The sequence below is a fragment of the Electrophorus electricus genome, unplaced genomic scaffold, assembly GCF_041902795.1.
Source record: "Electrophorus electricus isolate QZ-2024a unplaced genomic scaffold, ASM4190279v1 Scaffold90, whole genome shotgun sequence".
Taxonomy (NCBI): domain Eukaryota; kingdom Metazoa; phylum Chordata; class Actinopteri; order Gymnotiformes; family Gymnotidae; genus Electrophorus; species Electrophorus electricus.
The window spans coordinates 209,019-235,761 of record NW_027658807.1 but is presented as its reverse complement, the minus strand read 5'-3'; the positions used below and the strand labels follow the sequence as shown (position 1 = coordinate 235,761).

General features: G+C 42.6%; 1 protein-coding gene across 13 annotated transcripts in view; it reads left to right on the top strand.

Moving 5' to 3' along the window:
• LOC145643232 (serine/threonine-protein kinase WNK3-like) overlaps positions 1 to 26,743 on the top strand; it is a 47,620-nt gene that overhangs the window by 2,140 nt on the left and 18,737 nt on the right. For 12 of the 13 annotated variants that reach the window (XR_014122358.1, XR_014122357.1, XR_014122356.1 and 9 more), the window contains exons 2-9: positions 4,908 to 6,030; positions 18,774 to 18,946; positions 19,176 to 19,396; positions 19,771 to 19,928; positions 22,452 to 22,540; positions 22,639 to 22,858; positions 23,355 to 23,682; positions 23,896 to 24,023. Coding sequence is in view for 10 of the 13 variants with exons in the window: in XM_081709769.1 (XP_081565895.1) it covers positions 5,341 to 6,030; positions 18,774 to 18,946; positions 19,176 to 19,396; positions 19,771 to 19,928; positions 22,452 to 22,540; positions 22,639 to 22,858; positions 23,355 to 23,682; positions 23,896 to 24,023 (2,007 nt within the window). In the remaining 3 variants the exon portion in view is untranslated. Of the gene's footprint in view, positions 1 to 3,279; positions 4,284 to 4,907; positions 6,031 to 18,773; positions 18,947 to 19,175; positions 19,397 to 19,770; positions 19,929 to 22,451; positions 22,541 to 22,638; positions 22,859 to 23,354; positions 23,683 to 23,895; positions 24,024 to 26,743 lie in introns of those variants that run through there. The other variant, XM_081709770.1, reaches the window with a different exon arrangement.

Here is a 26,743-nt window from a genome sequence, read left to right as displayed (position 1 = left end):
CCTGTGTTTAAATTTTTGTGAACCTGGATAAAATTCAGAACAAGAAAAAGATCTGAATCCATTTAATTGCCATTGGAACCGTGTATTTAGATGTAACAAAAAAAGATTTGCATATAAAAACGGTCAGTTTTTACTGTTATGCTATGTAGGGCAATAGTAGGGGCACAAGTTGATTCAAACAATTATAAATGGTATTGCCTCTTTTTTTTTCCATTGCTCACTTCTTCCCTAGCTCTCTCTCAGATGCTTTCTCACTCTCTCTTTTGTGTCTGCAGTCCTCTCTAATGTCCAAACAACGGTTTTATGTTCAGGCAGAAATAAAACTTTAGTTTCTGCTTTTACTCTGACGCATATTTTATCAGGAAAAATCCCCAATTCTTATTTGGGGAGAGCCTCCCCCACTCTAGATCCCACTCTTCTCCCGATTCTCCCACATCCCTTCTGCCCATCAACCACCCTACCCCCAACCCTCCAGTCTGCCCTCTCCCTTACACACACACACACACACACACACACACACACACACACACACACACACACACACACACACACACACACACACACACACACACACACACACACACACACACACACAAAAAACGCCTAGAGTTTTCCTCTTTGTCTACCTCGGTAAAGCAGCAGAGCCTGCTCAGTCCTGAGGGATTAATGCGTGTTTGCCGGTGAAGTGAGAGATGGGGGGTGGTCAGAGGCCGAGAGGGATTGTTCATGTGCACCGTTTGTTGTGTTTGGAGTTTGAGAACTCTGCAGGAGTAGTCCACACTCTGTGTGTGTGTGAGGTGCAGGAAGTGTGTGTGAGAGGAGATATGATGCACAGTGGAGAGCTTCTGAGTAGGGATGGGCAATATGGTTTTGTTCCTAGTTGTTCAATGTTTTGTTGCCTTTTTTAAATATGGCACTACTGTTTTACTGGTCAGTTATGTCTGCTCCAACCTGTTGACAAACCTCGGAAAAACTGAATAATGTAATATTTAGTTACTTAAGTGCCCACGTGTTGAGAGAGAATATTTCTGCCACATCATCCACATGTTTTTCTGATTAATGAGCCACCTCTGTACCATGTTAAGAGCTGAGATCTTTAAATCTTTATGAAAAAGTAATGCCACAGAGCTACCTGAGAGAGCCATGTCACTTTTAAAACCTGAATAGGGAAAGTGTTAACGTATCATGCTTTGCATTCAGGATAACAGAAGTACAGCCCATATTCTAGTCACACTAGGCACACCCATTTCTCTATTGTGCTCTGTTAAAGAGAGCAGGTTAGGCAGGGCTGCGGATGTCCTAGTGATTGTTTACTGGGATCATGTCATGCATAGTCCACTAACAGGTGTATCTGGAAAAGACTCGGCTGATGTTTTAAAATGGGGGGAAAAAAAAGAAAGAAACTGCAACGTGTGCCCCTGGCTTCAATTCAACACAACAGGGCGGAGTTGGTCCTGTGACTGCAAACTGGCAATATTTGCCCACCAAAGACCAGGAGGATAAAAGGCTGAAAAGTGTAGAATCTGTCTGCACAGTTCCATTAATATGTTCAGTGTGTTGACTGGGTGTTGTATGGAAACAACCCCTTAACCCCATGATCTCAGGAAAGAGAACAACTTACTTGGAGAGAGGGGGAGAGACATTCATGAACACGTTCATTGTTCTGCAATAACGCTTTTCTTCCCATTTTTCTCCCAATGTTGTAATTTATGCCAATTCCCACCCACCAACTTGCTAACTACCAACTGTGAAGGGTGCAGAAAGCACATGCTTCTTCTGAGAAGCGTGGCACCAGACACCAAGCACCACTTCTTTTTGAACTGCCGTCCATGCTGTAACAGAGGGCAGACCATCACACTGCGCGAATAGCACTTATCTGTCCTCGTCAGCAAGCATAAACTCAGACATCCACAATGGGCTAGGATCAGAGTGAACAACGAGGTAGAGTAATGCTAAGATTATAAGTGAATGTTGTGTCTTCTATGGGAACTCCCTGGTCTGGGGACACAATTACATAAGCTTCTTTTTGAAAGCAAACTTGAATCCCCAATTTGCATGTTATTTAAGATGACATGTTGCAACATTAAGCCAAGTAGTGATCCTGGATATTGTAAATAGAACTTGCTTATATTAAGGCAGTGATGCATGAGTATTGGCTGTTATTTTTATTGTTCTGATTATTGGCATGATCCAATGAACAGCATAACGGCTTAATACACCGTAGAACATCCTTGGTCTACAGTTATGTATTGTTTTACTACTGTAGTTTCAGTTTCTGGCCATTATATCTCATAGCTTATCTTCCCCTTTCTCAGTACTCATTCAGCCCTCTAAGGCATATCCTTGGTTGTTCAGCATTGCCTTCAGTATGAGAGAGCCATGCTTTCAGCTTTTGAACTTCAGTATCTGAGTTTGGTCTGTTCTGCTGTTGGACTTTGGAACCCTGGCATAATAGCTGTTATGGGTAGAACTTGAGTTGTACAGTGTCCTTACTAAAATCCGTTTGTATGAAGGTGCACATGAGTGAGTATAGTGCCCGGGTAGCAGGCTGATCTTAAAACCCAGCTGTGGCCTGTGTCAGAATAAACAGGAGCAATGTCTATATGTATATATGAATATTTCTGCTTAGTATTTGTCTAATCAAAGAAATTTGGACACACTGCATTGCCTAGTTGGTAGTCAGCTGACACAACTGCTAAAAGCTGCGAGAGAACTCCCTTCCTTGGAGATTTTCCAACGTGATACATTTGTATGGCTGCAAAAAATATCATCTTTTATTCAGTATTGTAATTTATCTCTCAGTGTTTGCCTTTGCAATATGTCACTTAGCCCTCACTGAATTTGTTTTGTGTGTTTTGTGAGCATTGTTGCCCAACTTCAGGTGTTTCATATTCCTATTCTGAGTGTTTTGATGAAGCAAGACATTTATATAATGCAACCAAAGTACTCAGTGTAAAGTAAAACCATGTCACAAGGCTTTACCATGAATGTGCTTAATATATTTCAAGACATATTGTAATCACTGTATGTTGCAACATAATCGCAATATGATATTTTGTCCATACAATGTACACCTAATGCATCACAGGGGTACATTTGTGTCCATTATAAATGTTAATGTAGTAGCCCCTCATCAGGAAAGATGTCACGAGGTCACATGGTTTTATCAGTCTCTGCCATGATAAAGCTCATCCTCAGTAGCATTATGTAATTAAGCCTAGTGTCTACCTCAACAAAGGGTGCAAGAGCTGCGTTTACTGCTATAAATAGCCTCCTCTACTTGTTGAGGAGTGGTCTGCTGTTGCAGACTGATGTACATTATCAGCCGGGGGACGGATACACAAACGCGTCAGATGGACAGGGACAGCAGAAGGGCCAGATAACAATGTCACCGGAGGGAAGGCAGAGGAACACTGAGACAGGAATGCAGACACGAGACAGGTTGAGCTAGACACCGAAAGAGTCAGACAGAAAGAATTTAATAGGGAAGGGCTGAGACAAAAGTACAGGAAGAAATTTTGGGTCGGAGCAAGAAAAGCAAACCATTGTATGGGTGATGAATAACTCCTTGAATTAGTTTTGTGAGTAAGGGGGCCGGCTCACTGTGACTCAGTAGCATTGGAATATTGCTGACCACCATTAATTTGCTTATTTAATGGATGTGTTCTGCCATCACTGATCTATGCCTTTCACTCCAGATCAATTTTGCAGCCCGTCTGTTTATGAATTATTCAGTTATTCGAATCGTAAGGGCTCTGACTCCATGATCTATTTTTAATGGATGATGCAGTAAGGGAATCCTGGTGTTTGCTGCCTTTGTACTCAATTATGGAGCCTTCTGAATTTTATGAGAGTCAAAACCAGAATTTTATGAGACAGTCAAATCTGGGGCTTCTAATCTGATGTGGGGCTTCTGAAGAGATCACACTTCTTGATGGCTTAATTAGGGGATTAGGCTAGTTAGGTTACCATCATAGCACCCTTACCAAATATTCAATTAGTGTGCAATGTCCTCAGCCTCTGCATCCCCTTCAGTCTGAATTTAGATAAACGAAACATCTTGGTGAATTATTTTCCCTGCACAAGTTAACTCAAGTGCCATCACTGGCATATTTACACATGTGGTGGTGCCAGCGCTCGAGCGCTCCTGTTGAGTCACCGGGGAGGGAGGTGTGGCGTCATGAACTGCAGAGGAAAGAGAGGAGGATAGTATCTGCAGAAGCGATACCAACACCCAGGCCTAAAAGAGCAGACAAGGATTTCAAAAGAATTGGAGTTTGTAGGTGCGTCACCTTGATGTTGCATTCTAGCTGTCGTAGTCAGTCGTGACAGGGATGGGGCCAGTCATGCCAGCTTTCAAGCGTCTGGATGAACAATTGACCATAACGTTAGTGATGCTCTTTTAGTTGCTTTTTTTTTTTTCCATGTGGAAGAAGTGAAATTATTATGTAGCTGTAACTGCGCCTTCCATTGGTGGTTCGGTACTAGTGTTCCTGCTTCCATTGGTGGTTCAGTACTAGTGTTTTTGCTTCATTTGCTCCCTTCCTTTCCTCCGTTACAGCTGTGTGTGCAAGTCGAGCTGTAGGCTGTAGTTAAAGGGGAAAACAGATCAGCTTGTCTAGCCTTTTGTCATCCTTTTCCCTCCTGGTGGTTGTCAGATTCCACATAGCTAATTATATTTGGCAGAGAACTCGACTGGCTGTGGGAGGCAGTTCTTTCAAGTTTTGTTTTCAAAGCTATGTTTTCGTGTTATATGCAGCTTGTAATATGTAAACCCGTACATTTGCTTGATTTTGAATTTGCCCTCTCTTTCCACTATCACAATTATACAGTTAGCTAGGCATGACTGGATATTAGACAAACACAAGACGTGACTCCTATTAAAGTATCTCTTTTTTCTGTTGTAGGATTTACCTGAAGATGCGCCTTGGTCTTTGAGACAAGACTTTCTTGCTGTGCAAGACCTTCAGTTATAGTTATTTAAGTTTCAGCTGTAGCTTTTGGATTTTCAGACACCATATTGCCTTTCTCCAGAAGGAGCTGCAGACCGGAGATGGAGAGGAGTGTATGGACTGAGAGCCAACTTAAATTAGCAGAACATATAAGCGAGTGTCCTCCCATTTCTCTGTGAGTCAGACAAACCCAGAGCGAGAAGAGCGTCAGGACAAAGACATCCAGGGGGTTTCGTTTGTCCCACAGGACCAGTGGTGGATCTGGAAGGAGTCTTGGACAGATCCTTGTAAGCGTTAAGAGGGTTACCCACCGCGTGAGAGAGACGGGGTCAGAGGCAGAGCCAGAGCGCGGGAGGGGCTGGCGGGAGAGTGGGAAAGGACGTTTGCTATGGCGACGGACCCTGGAGAGCCCACTGCCACGGAGGAGTCATCTGGAGAGAACGCTGACGGGGAGAGGAAGGAGAGGCAGCAGGAGAGCCGGGCGATGCCCAACGGGATGCACAGCGCGCTCTCTGACCTCTCATCTGACCAGCCTCACGAGAGGCGAGCGGGCCGAGAGGGCGGTACAGGAGCAGGGGAGATCGGCGAGGAAGCGGACAGCCCTGCCGGGCCGCGGCCTGCCCTCAGCCCGCCTTTCCCTGGCTCTGGTGGGCCTCAGCCGAGGCGCGAGAACAAGCGCTTTTTCCGCAAGAGCATGGAGATCTGCGAGGAGGACGACCACTTCGGGGAGGTCCACGACACCTCTCATAGTGCGCCTCACCTCGAACTCCATGGCTCGGACTCGGTGTTCAGTGGTGGTGCCCAGCAGCTGCCCAACGCCACTTCTGCAGGCCTGCGCGAGGATGACACACACACGGGCACCCAGGACACCGAGAAGGACGCCCCTATGGTTCCCGTGCTGAGGGGGAAGGAGCGTGAGCGCGAGCAGGAGGAGGAGGCAGAGATGAAGGCTGTGGCCACATCACCCAGTGGCCGCTTTCTCAAGTTCGATATTGAGCTCGGCAGGGGGGCCTTCAAAACTGTTTACAAAGGCCTGGATACAGAGACGTGGGTGGAAGTGGCCTGGTGTGAACTGCAGGTGAGTGGTGCTTTAGGATGGTCTGATTAATAAGCACACACAAATTTGAGTTGCCTTTCTGCTGCTGTCATTAATGGTAGAATATTACAGTGACAGGATTTTTATTTTTTTTTAACATGACTCTGTCATCATTAATTATAGTTCAAATGGATTTTGAAAGTGCTTTTATATGGTTCACCCACAAAAGGATGATCATGCAACCTTGAGCATTATATATTTATTTAGTTAGTATCATGTATTTATGCCTAAAAGCTCTTGTCCACCCGGCATGAATCGGGGCACAGTATCTTCAGATTTTGTGGCCTGTTTGAGAAATCTTAGCCTCTTGTGTCTTTGTTTTCAGTTCAAAGCTTTTCACAGTGGAGTGCCTCAAGAAGGCGATAGAAAGGGGTTTCAGAAGTCGAGCTGAATAGCTCTACAGTTCATGCGCCGAAATGATCCGTGGGAGAGCAGAGACGAGCCTGCTCACCGTGCAGTGAACTACAGTGGCCATGTGGCCCACAGTAGAGCTCTTGTTTTTGATGTGGGGTTGTTTCTGTTCCTTTGTGGCCCACAGTGCGTTGCATTTTCGAGGAGCGCATGCAACCGCATAATCGATTGGGGGGGGGGGGGGCATAGTTGATGTCAGTGCATGTGCGGTCACGACTAGATGCACGAGCATCATGTGGAGGATTGATTCCACCGAACTGCATCACAGTAGTTACTGGGCCCAGCGGGGCTCACAGTGCTCTGAGGCCACGTGTGTTTTTAATCCTCTCATGACCATGAAGGACACCCTGAATGCCCTGACACCACAATAGCCCCAGTAAAATGTTCGTCAATCAGGGCTGTATGCAGAGGCTAAAAGCAGCTAGTTGTAAAGATTTTCAAATCAGCTTACAAGGGCTGAACTGAGTGCAATTCATAAGCTCAGACTGGCTAATGAACACAGCATGTTCTCTCAAAGAGAAATTTTGGTCCTACAAGAATTTTGGTACTATGAATGCTGACATACTGATGCTTGTTTTTTAGCGTTACCGTGTATGAATCATATTCCCCATTTGTATGATAATGATTAAGGCATTTATTTCCTATTATTGAAGTCTACACGGGACACTTTGGCCTTATTGAGTTAACACAAGGGAGGTTATACATAGAACAAATGGGATGTTGATTTAATGCGTTTAATACAGTTGTGGGATGAACAGGAATTTTGCCCTGGTGGCTTTTTGCCCCCTGGGATTGGGCTAATGAGACAGAGTAATGGTTAGAACCAGAGGCCGAGCATGCTCAGTGCTCTGCTGCTTGGGGAGAGACAGAAGTGGTCTAAAGAGTTGCCTGGGAGAACAGGCAAAAGCAGTCCTATACATTGTATACACATGCCTTGGCTGGCAGTGAGCGATTGTGCTCCTCGTTAACTACTTTGTAAGGACCCTTTTTCATTATGTAATGGCAGAGGTTTTTTCCACTGTTATCCTAGTTCCTTTCTGAGCTAGTTAGGAAGCTTTGCTTTCAAGGGCTAGACGGTCATATGCTTGGCTCGGAGCTAATGGCACGCGCTGGCTCTGGCAGAAGCTCTGTGGCTGAGGGCTGTGGGCACAGCCTGCCCTTCTCATTTCCTCCGTCAGCCTGCTGCTCCAGATTAACGCTAGCAGCCACCAGCTAGCCTCCATGAGCTCATTCTTAGAGCCACTGGCTCCAGGTACAAATACTGAAAGCCAGAGCGTTGTATTATACCGATGCCAATGTAATGGGTTTTTTGTTTTAAAAATGATTAAGCTTTAAAATGAGCTGCTTCAGCACTTTACTTAAAGAGGAAGTTCACCTCGTTCCTTCACATTTAACCTCTCTGATGATTTATTGGACAATTTCTAAACACTTCAGACGGTTTTTAGATTAATTAGTTAAATCATTTCTTGTATATAAAAGTTAATTCAAATAAAACTGGCTCACCCCCCTCATCCCCAGTGACCTTCAGTGGCAATATACATGTTACGTATATTGTCTACACATGCAGACATCGAAAGAAATGCTCCCACTTTGACAAAACGCCTTCTCAGAAAAGTATTCTGTAATGCTATGTTTTTTCTGACTTTGTGCTTCAGTAAACAACACCATCAAGGCTCCTTCTTGAATGTTTTCATGTCTGCAGACCGCATATTGGTGAAGAGTATTGATGTGATATTTTGATAGGGGTCGATATTAGCGTTGTCATGCCGTATCAGTTTGTAACATATTTCAAGGAGATGCTTGTAGCCATAATTGGCACAAAGCTGTGTCTTAACAGAAAAGGTGAAAATAAACTCTTTCCTGCTGATGGGGAATTTTCAAAACTGTTGCTAATCGCAGAATGAGCAAAGGTAACTAAAACAAATGCCAACAGTGATCTAGTTCCGCTGGTACAATTTCTGATTTTTAACCAATCAAGAGCGATTAGTCCTGGCTCCACCAACCCAAAACAAACAACAACAACAAAAAAAACGTTTACCACTGTGACAAAAGACAGGTCTTGGTTTTTATTGTTTTAATGGACTTATTTTCATAAAAGATATGTTTTGAGGAAATTAATATTGACACATCAATTAACATTCATATAGGGCAAAGGTAATCTCATAAGAATTTAATTTGTCAGTCAGTCATGATGAAAAATATATTATTTCTTTCTTTATTTTAATTTTTTTAAATTGATTTTTTTCAATTCTATTGTCACACAAAAACCAACCAAAACCAGAAATATCACTTACAGTGTGAAGGCATGTTAAGTTAGTTTCTTTAGAAAAGAAGTTATAATTATATTGTAACAGTTAACCTCTTGTGATATTACATTAGTAACATAATCATTTCCATTTGTTATCACCTGACCTGCTTCGATTTATGTTCTTAATCTAGAAGAAATTCAATTCTGTTAGATTTGTTATAGAATCAGATCTCTAACCACTACTAGCCATCTCTAACCACTACAGCTGTCAAGAAGGAAAACCACACACAAAGCAGTTGCTACATAAACATACCTTGAATACATGGCTTACCCTGGAATCCTGTCATGAGTAGTTTTCATCATTTCATCATCAAGACTGAATTTTCATTGGCGTCCACGTTATTCACAACACCAGGGATGGGCCTTCAACCTCATGTGAGACACAGACCTTCAAAAGAAGAAGCGGAAGCTAAAGTTAAGAGGTCTGCTGCCCTGGCACTGTGCCCACCATGAATACACAGACACAAAGATCACTCGCAGACAAATCAAATGCATAAGGAAATAATGTCAGAGACTGACTGCTCCACAAATATTCCCCTGTGCCCCTTGCCAGTTCAGAAAAAGGAAGGAGACATGTAGTATAAATTGAGGGAGAAACCGTGAAGCAAAGAAGGGCATAGTTGCTGTTGCATTACACACTGCTCTAATGAGCTCCTGTGAACCTGCCATGAGAAAGGTGGAAGAGTGAGAATGCGTGTGAATGATGAGCCAAATAGAGGATTAACATGACCTCACTCCCAGGAGGGACAGTCGGGGTAATTCTACCTTTCCACACATGAACAGCATGGTCTCTCCATTTTTCTCTCTATCAAACACACACACACACCATTGACAAAAATACACCGAAATGCCTGTAGGCTGTCTAAAGCTATTGGTTGATGTTTCATGGCTTATGAAATCCTTGTTAATGAGCCTAAACAAAAGCACTATTTAGAAATGACAAAACAATGAAGAGTTTACTGTGAACTGTATGATCATTACAACACGCTTGTAATACTCCTCTGTATTCTGAGAACATATTATGTAGTACACTATGTGGGCGTGGGCTGTAGTACTGTCTCAAATGACGGCTATGTAGTCAAACATTTCCTTGTTGCTTTAAGTACGTCTCACACCATTGTTATTGGTATTGTCATGGAACGAACAGAATAGTGTTCTGTTAGTACTTTATTGAAGTGTGTGTGTGTGTGTGTGTGTGTGTGTGTGTGTGTGTGTGTGTGTGTATAGATAGATAACTAGAGTAAGAGAGGGAGGTGGTCAGTCAAAAATTGTTGTGAAGTACACTAGATTTCCAGAGAAACAGGACATGTCAGCCAGAGGTCCTTCATCAGCTGTGCAAGCAAAGTGCTTCAAGGCAAAAGTTTAAAAAGTAAAAATAAAGGTCATCTCCACCAAAAGGACAAACTAATTATGACCAACTGATGCAACTACATTTCTTAAAGAATGTTTGTTTCAGCACAGGACAGAAAAAAAAAGATTGCAGTGTTAAGTAAGTTGTTTGCACAGAGTCTCTGCATGATTGCTGTGTCTCTTAAATAAGCCGGATGCACACATTTTTCTGTGGAAAACATTTAAGTGTATAAGGTATCTTAGGTCTAGGTGCTTTTGTTCTGGTGCTATATTTTGCAGTATACACCCTGAGAAATATTACATTTTATATATATGTTTTATTTAGATGGCAGGTATATGAAGATTGCAGGGATATTTTTAGTGGAATACATAGCACATTTCAGGCACTTTCTAAATGGAATGCCCTAACACTGTCGTGTGTGAATCAGGATGTGCTGGATTATTGTGTTTGTATCCGATGCTACCACATATTTTGTAAAATTCGTAGAATTCATAAAAGTGTCCCTCAGACAAACCTACGTTCAAGTACACAGAAAGGCCTTCAGACCTTGGAAATAGCTCTACTAATGCAGCTTGAAAAAATGGGAACTCCAAGTTCGTAATGTGGCCACACTCTCTGCTCCTACTCCCCCCTCTACTACGTTCTACACAGCTCCCTATATTTCAGTCATGTTAACGTTTGTAGCTGTAACCAGATTCCCCTTGGTGTAGCCAGCTGTGTGAATTTGCTCTGGTCTTTGCAATGTGAGTGAGTATACACAGTGATCCAGGGAGTTAATTACAGTGGATGCATGTCAGGATGGAGCAAAAGGCCTGCATAGACAGAACAAGCCAGGCAGAAACCCAACAGCAGGCTGAATGCATGCAGCCCAGACCAGATCTGTCTGGCCCAGCTCAGCCACAAACACAAGCCTGCTTCACCCCTAGGTTCACACACACTTCAGCGGAGAAAGCAGAGCAGGGCGCCTTCACTGAGTGCTCATCCTACACTTTAGTTCACTTCAACACCATGGATCAGAATTCATATTTCCACAATACATTACGCTGCTGAGTGTGTTTTGTAACATGGCTTACAAAGATATTGAAGATATTATATGAAATGTTTTACTTTGAAAGCTAAGAAATAAATTATCATTAAACACACATGTAACGACACAAACATTCCTTGATTACATCACATGGCAATTTCTCATAACTGCATAGATTTTGTCAAACCATCTTTTACTTTGAACTTTCTACAGATGCATGAACAGACAGGGGTCTAAACTATTTATCATAATCATTCTGTTCTGTTTTCTACCAAGTCTAGAGTAAAAATTCAACTAACTGCATTATAAGATGGAGTCTGTTTTCTGTGGTATTGTGACTGATTACAAGATGGAGTCAGTTTTCTGTGGTATTGTGACTGAAACCACTCTCAAATACTATTACACTATTACCAGACAAATGTTGGGCTTATCCTATAATGCATTAGCTAGTTAACATGACTTTAATGGATTGGAATGTGAGTCCAATCATCAGAAATGGTCTCCTGATAGGGCACTGCAGAATAGAAAAGGTAAATTGGCAACAGATAATTAAAAACAATCTACACTAATAATTTTGTTTAAATAAAGTGGTGTGTGTGTGTGTGTGTGTGTGTGTGTGTGTGTGTGTGTGTGTGTGTGTTTTGTTGGTGGTGGTTTTTTTTTTTTTAGTCTTGTTAAGTCTTTGTTTAAGTCCAGTTTCTACTGTAGTTTGATGAATGGTAACTACTATCCTCAAAAAAGATCAACACAGAAATGCCCACCAAGCGAAAAAGACAACAGCCAATTAACACTGCCTTTCTTCATGCCGTATGCCTCTTCGACACTATCTAAAATGCATTTTGAACACTCTGAAACACTTTCAGCCCTGATGCCAACTGCTCTCGCCTCCGTTGTAATTGCTTTAAGGTTACTCTGAGAGCACATTGATACACAGTGTAACTGCATCTTACAAAGAGCAGAGAGAAGGTGGTTCAGCATTAATGTGCTCCGTGGACTGGACATGCGTCAGGGTTCAACATAAGTAATGACCTAATGGCCTTGGGTCAGTAAAACATATGTTGGGCAAGTATTGGCCAGAGATTGGCCCATGCAAGCCAGAGACCATGTTTCCTTCAATGACAGTCATGAGTCAGTTCTCCGGTGATGCGAACAGGCTGAAACTGGTTTCTCAAAAATGTTGGATTTCCAAGTTTTTAGAAGACGAATGGTAGTATAACTACATTCCTCTGCATTTATTAAATAGCACTTAACAACATGGCTATCTAGGGTAGTAATTTAGCCTCGCCAGGTTAGCCTGCAACACTAAGCTAATATCCGACCTTGTTGGCCGAATGGTAAACACTGAACATCAGGCTTCATTCTCTCACTGAGATGAAAATAATTGAACTTAGTTTAGCAATAATAATCTGTAATAGTGAGTGATAATTCAAGTGTGCAATTCAAGTGAAATGTTTTTTTTCAAAACCAAGAATGTCAGTGTTTATAACATTTAAATCCACCTCAGAAATCAAAAGGTGAACTTGTGCAGGTCATAATGCTCAAAATGTGATATTTGACACATCTTAGTAACAGATAGAAGTGACAATCTCTGACATTTAACTCTGTTCAGTTAAGGCATATATCTAAGGTTTTTCCTTTGTTTAATTTTCCTGCATGTCAAGGAAAATCGGACATTTTTATTGCAACTGCATAAGAAGAGAATTTATTGATCCCCAAGGAAATTTCAGCATCACAATACTGTACAAACTGCACAAGCGAAGACACATTAAATCAGAATAAATAGGGCAGGATTATAGAAGTGAGTTACAGAAGTACAAAATAAATAAATACACCTGGATATTATAAGAGTTAGAAGGGTCTGTATAGATATATAAATTATGTACATGACTTATGCAAGAGCAGCCTTGGAAGGTGTTCCAAGGACTGCAAACATCAGTATTGCACAAAGAATGTATTGCACTAAGAAACATTAAGTGGTAAAACCTGTTACATGATAAAACATTATAACACAAGTGATAAATGTCTATACAGATAAATGACTATGTACATACAGTACATTATATAATCATGAGCTGAAAAGTGATTAGTGCACTAATGGAATAAATAGACTCCTATTGTTAATAATATTTTACTGTCGGTTTCACTTCCTATTTATTACTGACAAAATTGGTCAGACTAGAGTAGAAATAAAGTGAATTTAGTAACAGGTCAGATAAAGTAACAGTGAAAATTAGTGCATCATTATAGTATAAATGATGTAGCTTGGCACAGTTCAGACAGCAGGAAATCAGGAGGGTCCCTGCAGTGCGGAGACTCATTATAGAGTCTTATTGCAGTGGGGAGAAAGCTCTCATACAGCGCTCACACAGTACTGCTGTATTAGTCTTCTGCTGAACGTGCTTCTCTGTTTGTCCACTCTGGTGTACAGAGAGTGTGATGCATTGTCCATAATAGCCAGCAGCTTATTAAGAGCCTGTTCCTCTGCCCCAACCTCCAGATTGACCACTTTGACTCCTACAACAGAGCACGCCTTCTTGTTCAGTTTGTTTGTTTTACTCTTGTTGACGCTGTTGTGCCAGGACACAACGGAATAGAATATAGCACTAGCAACAACAAACTGGGGAAGGTCTAAAGGAGTTCAGTGCATTCTCCAAAGGAGCTTAGTCTCCTCAGAAAGTACAGACGGCTCTGCCCTTTCTTGACACTGCACTGGTGTTAGCACACCCAGGTACTTGTAAGTACCAAGAATGTCATGAGTGAGTTGGAGTGTCATGTTTAGACTTTTTTTTTTTAGATTATTTTAGATTTTACTTTTAAACCACATACAGATTTCATATTACTAAAACAGCATTATATCTTTTCAGGGATTAGCATGAATGAGACCCTGTCTCCATCTACAAGATGCTAAGAATTTGATCCATACTTTTTTTTTCTTGACAACTACTGCAATGCATTGCTCATAGGAACAAATAAACCTCAACTTGTGCCATGTATATATGATAAATAAATTAACAGTTTTATGGAAAAGCTTTTTGTTAGGGCTATTTATTTATTTATTTATTTATTTGCTCTAAAGGGAACTGGTAAAACTCTACTGTCCCAGGAGACCACAGGGACGAAACATTACGTTGGACACTGCGTGTGCTAGCTCTCTTGGCTTGCTGGCAGTGCAGTGAGTCCCAGTCATGCTGACCTGCTGCTTTTTGAGTTATAAGGGGGCTCTGGGTCAGGAGCCAGCTCCAGATGAATCACTAGACTCTGCCTTCTGGGAGCTGAAGTCCAATTTGTAGGTAAAGTAGAACAGTATTCAAAACTATCAAGAATATTGAGTTTCACTGAATTCCCAGTTCAGTCTTGGCTCGTTACCCCAATCAATGGCAAATTTATCAAGCAATTTTTTAAAGAATTGGTTTTCAGATGCAGTCTTAGTTTGTTTTCTTTATTGATAACTAAATATACCTTTTTTATACCACTGCTTTTCACAGTGTTCCGTTTTTCACATCTAGAATTTGATTCAAAGTAGAATTCAAATAGAATAGAGTAGAATAGAAGGGTCCACATTCCTGTATATCCTGGCTATCTTGGTGTTTAAACTGAGATCCTGGGAACTGAATTCTGGATTGAGCTGTAAATGACATGAGCAATGAATGCTACAGGTTATCTGGTGAAAGGAAACAAATACAGCCAATCTCTTGGATAAAATGTAGAGGCAGAAAGTGGATATGTCATAGATTACAGTAATCTAATCTGGGCAAACATCTGATTCACGGTCCCCAACTGCTAAATCGCTTCCAAAATACACACACACATGCGTACTGTACACACTTTCTCTTTGCATGCAGAGTATAGAATTGCCCATGACTCGAGCTGGTGGATATTGTGTTCCCTCCACATTGCTACTGTACGGTGCATGATGTTCTAACATGAGCTCTACACTCACTCCTCCTCCATGCAGAAGGTCCCTGAAGACACATACAGCAAAAGGATTTTAAGCGGGCACAATTAACTTGCACATCCCCGGGGAGCCAGGCATTCCATTAGGCCTGCATGTTTACAGTGGGAGGAGAAAGAAGAAGCAGGAAACTCATACTTCGACTGAGAAGAGGAGGCATGTGATAAGACCGGCTTGTTGTTTGGCCGTCTGACCGGCGAGCCGGCCTTGGGCTGGCTAGGCTCTGTGCAGACTGAGTGCTCACTGTCCGGTGTCAGGTAGACTCTGCGGGCTGTTTGCAGAAGCCTGAGCTTCTGTAGTCTGTGTAGCACCAGTCATCTTGCAGCCCTCAGTGTAAACACAGCTTTTATGGTAGCTTGAGCCTCTCTGCGAATTTTAAATTAAGCTTTCCAGCAGCCATATATGTCACACTGAGCATTCTCTTTCCTACAGAAGGCATGTTTTTTTTAAACAAAAAGAACCTGTTCACTTGCGCTGCAAATGCAGGTCGGTTGTTGCAGGCAATATCTGGCCCTAGCGATCGTTTAACTGACTATCTGTAATCTTCCCTCACTAAGGGCTTTCTCCTGGACACCTATGGGACAAGTACAACGGGCCTCCTGGATCCACACTATTCCCTCTTTCCCTCCCCCTTTTCACCCTCTGTCATCCTGTCATTCTCATGCTTTTCCCACTTCCTCTCTATCCTGGTTAGCCCTTTATTTCTCCTTCTCTTGTGTCTCCTTCTGTTCATCCTGGCTGTGCTCCTATATATACAGCCATTCCTCCTTGGAAGCGTTCTCCAGAGAATTAGAATGTTTTGTTTACATTCTAAGATATGCTTTCTATTAATGGGAGTGTGTTATGGTGGCTTGGATGAATTGCATGTGTGCTTGTCTCTTGGGCCTGTTCTGTGCATGTGTGTCTGTGCATTTGTGTTTGTTTGCATTTTTGGGTGTACTTCTGTGAATTCCTCTGGCACAACATGACTAATACTGACTAATTAAGACACTGTTACTATAATGTTAATCATTATTAGTGCTGGTGCCCTCAACTTGACCAGGGCAGCTGGACACCATGTTCTAGAAGACAGTGGCACCGGAGACTACATTTAGAGAGAAGACAAGGTGCAGACAAGATGGTGGCATATATATAAACAGGCACACAAATGCTGATGCACATCACACACACACACTCACACTCACACTCACCAAGGCACTGCCTCACATGGTGCAAGGTACACGGAGGGAACCACATGCAGACAGGCTACTCAGGCAGACAGCATTGCAGTGTAGTGTGCAGACACTCACAGGCATAAGCACTTCAACAACAAATGCAGAGGTCAGCACTTGTGAGCCAGGCTCCAGGAGGCACATATCGACCTGTGAAGAAACATGGGGTGCAGTTTGAAAGAGGAGGGTGCAAAAGCAGTACCCTAAATCCACTGACCCCCCCCCCCCAAAAAACCCCCCACAGAGTAGTGGATGCTGAAACAGAATCTGAGATGCTGTAAAAACAGTATTTGAGCAGTGTATTTGAATAGTCTGTTTGAGCAGTGTATTTGAATGGTCTGTTTGAGCAGTGTATTTGGTCTTTTTGAGCAGTGTATTTGAAGGGAGGATATGGCACAGTGGGGTGGAGAGAAGGAAGGAGGGTTAGCAGTGGAGGAGGGAGGAACTTCAAAAGGCTCCAACTGAAATTTCCACAAAAGGACATGCGGCAAATCCGTGAGACAAATGAGAGAGATATTATTAATGTACGTAGAGAGATGTAGAAAAGGAGTTTACTGAGAGGGAAACATTTTATCAGACAGCCAAATTATTCACTGCAAAATGTCATACAGACATAAAGTCCATCTTTCTTCCAAGTTTTGCACATATAGGCATGTCTGTGTTCATGTTGTTATAAAACATGACATCCTGACTCCCTTCACATCTCTTTTTGGTAGTGCTGTTTTAGCAGGTGTTCATGGTCTCTTGAACTCTTTATCGCTTTGACCTATGCAGGTCATGCTAAACCAATGCATGCAGTCACTAGAGGATAACAGGGTCAAGGGACCACAATGTATTATTTGTATTCTGAGCATAGTGGCTAAATTTGCCAAATGGCCCTGAAGCACAAAACAGATTGTCATTGCCTCTGCTGCTTGGCAATTTTCGCGTTTAAGTTTTGCTCAGAATCTGTGATCACACCTTTAAAAGATTTAGCCATGGTTATTGGTGACATAACTGAGGGTGACATGTTCCCAGAATTATGAGGTTTGTTGATGCTTTTTTTTTTAGCACCTTCTTTTTTTCTGATGCTCTGGTGGAGTTCCTGGCTGCAGAAGGTATGACTCTACTATCAGAAAGTAAGTGTGATGCTGGCAAGAAAGAGAACGTGAACTTTAAATCCTCTGCTGAGACCCTGAGGAGGAATTTTTATCATCATCATTGTAATGAATCATGAATGAATCATCAAATGAGCTAAACTCCGTTCATTTGTGTAATTCTAATCAGAAGGTTGCCAGAGGTTTCAGTGCTGATCCTAGATCAGGCTTTCTGATTAGAGAGGTTTGATACATACCTTTTAACAATCATCAGTCACTTTCTTAGAAACGCCACTTTACCGACATATAGCATTATTGTAACAAGATAAGTCAAAAAGTGGCTGGTGAGTGTATAACACAGTCCACTCTAATTTGTGTGTTATGAAGTAACCCTAACTCGACCCCTCAGTACACAAGGTAAGCTTGATGTGAATGCTATGAAAGCTGCTCTTTGCATCGCCAGCTTAGAAACGATGAGTGACTGAGAGACGCATGCCCCTGTGTGAACTGGCTACCAGCGGTGCCTAGTGTTGACATGCATGGCTCTCAGCGCCAGAGAGGGGATCTGTGGAGCATCTGCCGCTCTGGAGCAGAAATGCACTTTCACGGGCAGCCACTGGGTGTTGCCTTCTTGGTCGCACAATTGATCTTTGCTGATGCCATCTGCTGGCCTGTAGCGGTACTGATCACAGAGATGGGATTCCATATCTCCGCTCAGGTACCAGCTGAGGTTGTACCAGGTTTTATGCTGGTGTTGTGATCAGATGCAGAACTTTGCTGTCCCCTGAATACTTAACATCCAGCACCCAGCACAGCTTCACCTGGAAAAAAAATATGCACAGTGTAGTCAAAGCTGGCGAGGCTTAGCAGGTGGCCACTGGCAGGTAGGTAGGCAACTAAGTGTGTTTGGGAGGGTTATAAAAATAAAGAGGCATAAAGATAAAGGAAATTCTCTCTGTAGGCATATTTTTACACATTTTAAAACACTTCCGGCCGGCAGCCCTGCCTTGAACCTGCACCATGAGTTCTTAATAATGCATGAGCTTTTAGTCGTTCGATTGTGTTCTGCAGTCATTCTTTAAATAATTCTTACATTAACTCACAAGAGAACTCAGTTGTATTTATAAATCATTAGTGTGATTGATTTGGTGGAACAGAAAGCCCAAGACGATGAATGATATCATGCGTAGCAAGACCCTGGGCCAAAGTGTTACTGCAGAGCTTCTGCTAGTATACTGTGGGTGTACTGTAGTATCCTGTCTCTTAACCTCATAGTCATCGCTGTCTGGTGTGCTGTTTTTTGCTGCTGCTGTTGTTGTTTTGGTTTTTGGAGGGGGTTCCACCCATCTCCTCTGATTATGAGCATTGTGCATGTGTGGGCTGTTGCAGGACCGGAAGCTAACGAAGGCAGAGCAGCAGCGTTTCCGTGAGGAAGCAGAGATGCTGAAGGGGCTGCAGCACCCCAACATCGTGCGCTTCTACGACTCCTGGGAGTCTGCACTCCGAGGGAAGAAGTGCATCGTCCTGGTCACCGAGCTCATGACCTCGGGGACGCTTAAAACGTCAGCACTCCACCTTGCCTTCGTTTGATGGGTTTTTTTGGTTTTTTTTTTTTTTTGAATGATTTCAGTGCTGCAGGTTATTTATACTCTGGGGACTATAATAAATTCAAGACAGTGCCTCAGCCACTCAGCTGTATGTGTATACGTATAGTGCTTTTTTTTTTTACAGATCAGCCATACATAGGCATAGGCCGTGTTGTGACTGTTCTAATGCCTGTGTACCTTACAGCTACCTAAAGCGCTTCAAGGTGATGAAGCCCAAGGTTCTCCGTAGCTGGTGCCGGCAGATCCTGAAGGGCCTGCACTTCCTGCACACGCGCACGCCGCCCATCGTGCACCGCGACCTCAAGTGCGACAACATCTTTATCACGGGTCCCACAGGCTCGGTTAAGATCGGGGACCTGGGCTTGGCCACGCTCATGAGGACATCCTTCGCCAAGAGTGTCATTGGTGCGTCTGTGTCTTGGTTGGCTAGCTCAAATGCATCACACGTGTTGTTTCTGTTGTTGTTGTTGTTTATGTGGTGATCATGCTACCCCAAAAGTCCACTGCAGGTTGGAGGCTAGCTCTGTCACATTAGCACCCAATCATTAGTGGTAATGTGCCGTGTCCGCAAGGCTCATGGACCAGTGGAAGTCTGTACTGGCATCTTGTCTCTGTGCCTCTTCATATCCATCAGAATCTTTTGTTGTTCATCTTAAAGCAAAATGTTAAGAAAAAAAAAGTAAAACAATAAGAATATTATTAGACTGTTTTTTTTACAGATAACTGTACATTCTGTCTGTTGCCACTTTTGAGTCATTGCTGTGCCATGCTGTGTGCAGGTACTCCAGAGTTCATGGCTCCAGAGATGTATGAGGAGCACTATGACGAGTCTGTAGATGTCTATGCCTTTGGCATGTGTATGCTGGAGATGGCCACATCCGAGTACCCTTATTCTGAGTGCCAGAACGCAGCGCAGATCTACCGCAAAGTCACCAGTGTAAGGCTTATAAGCACCAAACAATAGAGACAGTCAGTAAGAACAGCAGAAGATCTGGTAGCATTGTGCATTACACATCCACTGTAACAGTATACAAGTATACCAGTACTTACAGTATAATATACTGTAAACACATTGATACTGTGCACATGCATATTGTATGGAGCTATTTTCCTGCCAATAGTCGAGAGTTTTTTTTGTTTGTTTGTTTGTTTTTTTAAATGCGAGTGGGATTCATGTAGCACTCATGGATTTCTTTTGCTCACAGGCAAAATGTACATGCGCTCACTCAGATTTACACTGCTCTCGCTCAGATTCACTTTGTTCTGCTAAAAGATTGCTTGTGCACACAGATATATCCTGCTCTCGCATGAACTTGCTCTTCTGTGCACTCAAATTCATCCTGTGTGCTCGTGAATCTTTTAATGCTCTTGCGCTCGGGTGTTCACCTCTACAACTGCCAAAAGTCGTCAGCCAGTCAGAAAGAAGATTTTGACCAATGACATTGTTCCTGTTGCTCCTCTTCGTTCTCATTGGTTGGGAAAGGCATTATGAGCACATTTACAATGTGTGGCTTGCTTCACCGTAGCCCCAGGTAATGTGATTAATTACTTTATTTTTATATAAATATATAAACTTTTTTTTTTGTTATGTTATTATGTTGACATCACACTTTTGACCTGGAAGTGGTGCTAAAGTTGCCTATTTTCTGTCAGCTATGAACTATAGCCTGTATTGTAAAAATTGTTTCATCAGCATGGCAATGGCTATAGTGATGTGTTTGGATAGACAGTACATGATAAAATACAATCATTGCAAAAAACAGGATATTTTGGTGATATCTTGTGTAAGGACACAAAATTTATGCAAAAACCTCCATGTCTCTGATAATTTGTGATTTAAATGTCAAAAATGCATTTTTGACTAATGTAATCTTAACTGCAGCCCTAATCAGATGTAAGGACATGACTAATGCAAGCCCCCATATGGGTTGTTCATAGTTCTTGGTTAGTTTAAAATGTATACTTTAACAGGATGGCTCACTCGATGAAGCAACAATTTACTGTAATAAGTTGTCACATACGAGCAGACAGACACAGCAGCAAGAAATGGCCAGATTATTTATATTTTGGAAAGAATTATTGTAGTGACATCTGACTTGACAATAACATATGGTAGTGCTGGTCTTATTTTATGTTCACTTAATTGTAAAATTTGAAAGCTTATATTTCAAGCATAATTCTTTAATAGATGGAGGGGTGATTTGTAAGTGAGTGATTTATAGTATATAAGCCTGACTGGCCTCTCAGAAGTATCAGTTAATGCAGAAGTAACAATATGTTACAGTCTTTACAGTAAATATGTGTTTTAATTGTTTACTTCACAACTGTGTTGTGATTTCACTGATCATTTCGAGGCTATTTTCAAAAGTCTCCACCTGTAAGGGGCCAATGACGCTGATATAGTCAAGGGCAAGACCAGATGCAGAATTGCTGACAACATAGTGCAGTTTACTGAACGACCCCTCCTAAACTTGCTGTCTAAGCAAGCATTGTAGGATTAAAAGAGTATAATTATTACCCATACAGGTTACAAAGACAGAACACATTATATTGCTAACTACATTTATCGTATTGTTTGTATATCATCCAGACATTCACTTACTTTATATAGTTATCACAGGATATAATGTAACCATATAGACATATATGTTTTGCCATAGATATGTGACATGACTGTAAATAAATGTATTCCATATGTCATCTGCAGGACGTAGCATAAACTAATTGGATGGGTTATTGAATGGGTTATGTTAGGGAGAGGTCTGTGTCGATAAGGCTGGCTTGTTCCGATAAGGCAGACAAATCTGGGGATCTAGGTTAGCTGTGTTTGGAATACCAGCTTTCTATATAAATAAAGCATATTTAAGTATATCCTCTCTAGAGGATGTGTAAAGTGTTTTGTAGTAAAATAAATAAATAAATTGTGTGTGTGTGTGTGTGTGTGTGTGTGTATATATATATATATATATATATATATATATATATATATATATATATATAGACAGATAGATATATAGATAGATAGATAGATATAGATATAGATGATTCACGAGCATGCTGAATAATTTTAAGTGCACAGAAGAGCACATTTTGCAAGAGGAGGCTATATATGTGTGTGCAAGCAGTTTTGTAGCAGAGCAAAGTGAATCTGAGTGAGTACATGTACATTTTGCATGTGAGCAAAGGAAATCCATGAGTGCTACGTGATTTGTGCTCTCGCATTTTAAAGATGTGGTCTTGACTATTAACAGGAAAATAACGCCATAATATTGTAAAGCAATACTGATACGTACAGAGGAAGCACAGAGCAAATCTACTGTACACAGTAGCACTGTGTTGATGCCCACCGTTACTTCACGTATTACGCTGTATTTAATAGCATAGTTGGACTGTAAGAGTGTTTGTGTAATGTTACTGATGAACTTTGGAAAGAACATGTCTCTATGTCTCTCTGCTGCAGGGGATCAAGCCAGCCAGTTTTGACAAAGTCATCGACCCGGAAATCAAGGAGATCATTGAGGGCTGCATACGGCAGAACCGAGGAGAGCGGTAAGTGCTGCCCCCGGCCCGCCAGTGGCTGGCGGGCCTAACCCACATCGGAGTCCCAGAGTGGCCTTTTAATTCGCCATGTCCACCTTTCCCCTCAGGCTCTCCATCAAAGACCTGCTGAACCACGCCTTCTTCGGCGAGGACACGGGCGTGCGGGTGGAACTGGCTGAGGAGGACTCGGGCAGTCAGGACTGTCTGGCCCTGCGCATCTGGGTGGAGGAGCCCAAGAAGCTGAAAGGCAAGCACAAGGACAACGAGGCCATCGAGTTCAGCTACGACCTGGAGAACGACAGCGCCGAGGAGGTGGCACTAGAGATGGTGAGCAGAGGGAGGGAGTCCAGGAAAGGAGGAGAGAAAGCCAGAGATACAGAAGACGGTGGCTCCATACGAGGTCACCTGGCAGGATTGGGATTTGTTGCAACTGGTTTATGCTCAACCTGTAAACTGTCCTGAATTACATCCTTACATTCTTACGTGGTTACTCTCCCACTGTATGCCGAACATTCACTGCAAGATATTGACCTGATTTATTTGACGATGATACATTTTCAGCCATTTAATAATGGCTGTGAGTAGTAAGTAGGTAGAAAATAGCGGAAAGCACAGCACAGTCTACTCCACTGCAGTGGAAGGTTGTCATACCTACTCTCCCTACAGTGATCTGTATTATTTCAGCCTGATCTGAAGTTGTGTGCAGTGTGTCAGTCTTGCTTTAATCTTTCTACTCCTCTCTTTATATCTCTCTTCTTTAACCGCATTTTACTCAGTCTCTCTCTGTTCTTTCCCTGTTACTCTTTATTTGTGTGCTCTCTAGGTGAAGTCAGGATTTTTCCACGAGAGTGACGCGAAGGTGGTGGGGAAGTCTATCCGAGACAGGGTGGCTCAGATTAAGAAGTCCCGCGAGAGGCGACGGCAGCAGCAAGGCCTGGCTGAGCGGCGGGACTCCTCTGCCTTGCCCTCCCTCACAGGTGGGCCTGCCTCTGGGCCCACCCAGTCTGCTGTTGCGACCGCCCCAGGCCCAGCTCCTGCTGCGGTTCCTACAGCAGCTACTGCGGTGCAGGGAGAGGCAGAGGAGCTGCCGGAGGTGGAGCAGCATGCTCGCCAGCAGCAGATCCAGGCCAGCGCTGCACGGGGCCCCACAGGTACCACACAGTCGCCTGGGGTTATGGATCAGGAAAATCACCATAGTTTACCTGTGCATGATAGTTTTCAAATTCAGACAGTCAGACATGAACTTGGTTCTTACTCTGAATGTGTCTTTGCCATTGGCACCAGGTGCATATCGAGTCTTATTTTGGGCGGGTGTGTAAATATTGATGGTTATGTATATATCCTTGTTCCTTTCACACTTTCAGAGCTGGATAGCCTCTGTGCAGTCAGTGGAGAGTCATTTGTGAGTGGCCAGAGCCAAGCCTACCTCCAGACAGGAGATTCAGGGAAGCCTCGTGCTCACCCTCAGGCCAGCTACCCCACAGCAACCTCTGTATGTACTGCCTTATGAAGAACCACCATCACTGACTACATGACAGTCTTACTGAGTCTTTTATATGTATGTTTTTATAATCATAAAACAGGTGCTCAGAAACCACCACTCTCTGCAAATCTGACAGTTTTAAAATTAGATGACGAATGCAGAAATAAAACAGCTTTTGCTGACTGAATGCACACACTGGTGAATAAGCATTTTTTTCTTTATTTATTAGGTAGTGCAGAGTGCAGGGGCTGCATCTCATGCCCTGATGTTTCCTGTTGGTCAGAGCAGAGGGGTTCCAAATGTGCCTATTGGCCAGGGTGGTGGGTTGTCTAGCACGTCCGTTGGCCAAAGAGGTGGCAGGGCTCATAGCCTCCCTGTGGCACAGGCTTTCATTCAGCCGGTTGCTATGGCAACACAGATCTTGTCTGGTGTTAGAACTATATATATATATGTGTGTGTATGTGTGTATGTGTGTGTGTGTATGTGTGTGTGTGTGTATGTGTGTGTGTGTGTGTGTGTGTGTGTGTGTATGTATGTGTGTGTGTGTGTGTGTGTGTGTATGTATGTGTGTGTATGTGTGTGTGTATGTGTATGTTTGTGTGTGTGTGTGTGTGTGTGTGTGTGTGTGTGTGTCCAGGCAGACTGTTCAGATGTGCAGGTACACCTATTTCAAGCAAGCAGTCTATATATCTTAATTTAAATATTGGAATGTGGATTTGCCCCTAATGTGATATATGGAGCCACTGCTATGGTATTTCCCTCTGTGTATAAAAGACAAGGACAGAGTAGTTTTGCAGTCAGTAACCTAAGCTTTGGTATAATGCATGCTAATACAATTCAGGGCTCTGGCCTTTGAATTTCCATAATGCTCTTATTACATGTTTCCACTGACATGATTTTTCCACTATAGTGCTGAAATGTAAAGTCTAATTTTCATGTCCATACAAGCATCCTGTTTTTAACATTTTAATAAGGCTGGCTGCATTGAGATGCATCCCCATCTTGTGGTGCTTTAGGATATTTTACCACTGAATATTATTAAAGTCAAACAGCTGTTGTCAAAAAGCAGCTTTACAAATGTCTGAGTCCAAGCCTCCAGTAAGCAAGCCAAGTCTGAAAGTAGCAAAGAAAAACTCCCTTGAGCATGAGGAAGAAAGCTTGAGAGGAAGCAAGACTCAAAGGGGGGGGGGGGGGGGGGGGCATCCTCCTCTGGCCGAGAATGAACACTACAATGACAACAATATAAACACGCAGAATAAGTGGTGAGAGGGTGAGTGAGAGAGGGAAAAAAAATAAAGAAATAAGTAATCACTGTCTAGTTCAGTTTTCTAGAATATGGTGTGCATGTGTCCAAAACACATCTTGCATGAGAACCTCTTTCAGGGGCAATGGAGAAGTAGTTGGCTGGGGTGGAGGTGTGGTGGGCTACAGCAGGGGAGATCAGGGGGTGGTGGGAGGAGCCATGGCAGCTGAGACCAGTTGAAGCTCAGAAACATGACATCAGGGGTAGGTGTACCATGGTAGAAACAGAGAGACTAGATTATTAGGCATTTCCAGGTGCAAGGGTGTGTAAAATAGGGAACTATAATATTCAAAGCTGAACTCTGGCAGATCTAGATATGGCAGCACAGCTAAAAGAATAGAGCCAGAAGGAAACACAGGCACCCTGAAACATCAGCACTCTGCCGCTCTCAGTCAACTAACTTGAGTGACAAAAGAGAGGTGAAGTGACAGCATGATAACATCCCAGTTTACCAGAACTCTCAATGCCCATGGCCCTCCAAATCTACACCATTACCTAAGATGGGAAGTAGTTAATAAAATGCCTGACAGTACAAACTCAGTATTCAGCCTAGCCTTAAATATTGAGACTGTGTCTTAGTCTCGAACATTTACAGGAAGGTTATTCCATAGTGTGTGAGCTTTTCTGCTGTAGATTTTCTTATTTTTGGTACTAGTAAAGCACCTTATGATCTAAGCAGATGTGGTGTATCTAAGCAGAAGTGGTGGGTGTTTGCTAAGGTACTGTGGGGCAAGACCATTCTGTGCTTTGCAGGTCATTAGAAATATTTTATAATCAATACAACATTTTACTGGGAAGCAATGTAACAGCTAAGATGGGGATAATATGATCAGATTTTCTAGTTCTAGTAAGAACTCTAGCTGCTGCATTTTGAACTAGCTGGAGCTTGTTTAGGCACTTGAGCTACTGGTAGAGCCAGATAGTATGGCATTGCAGTAGTGGAATCTTGAATTGATAAATGCATGGATCTACTTTTCTGCATCATGTGAGAAGAGTATTTTCCTAATCTTTGCAATGTTCCTGAGGTGGAGAAGGGCGGTCCTAGAAATATTTACATGAGCTTAGATCAAGAGACTGGGATCCATAGTCACTCCAAAATCTTTAACTAAAAGGGTGTGATTGGGAGACCATTGGGGTTCATTAAGTAATTAGAGAGCGAGGTCCTAGCTCTCTGTGTGCCTACTATAAGCACTTCTGTTTTCTCAGGATTAAGTGAGAGAAAGTTTCTCAACATCCAGTGTCTGACGTCCTTTATGCATTCATCAATAATACTAAGATGATACATGTCCTCTGGTTTGGCTGAGACATATAGCTGAGGATCCTCAGTGTAGCAGTGGAAACTAGCACAGTGTTTACATATGTCATCTAGAGGTAGCATATATAAAGTAAAAAGTAGAGGCCCTAGAACAGATCCTTGTGGGACACC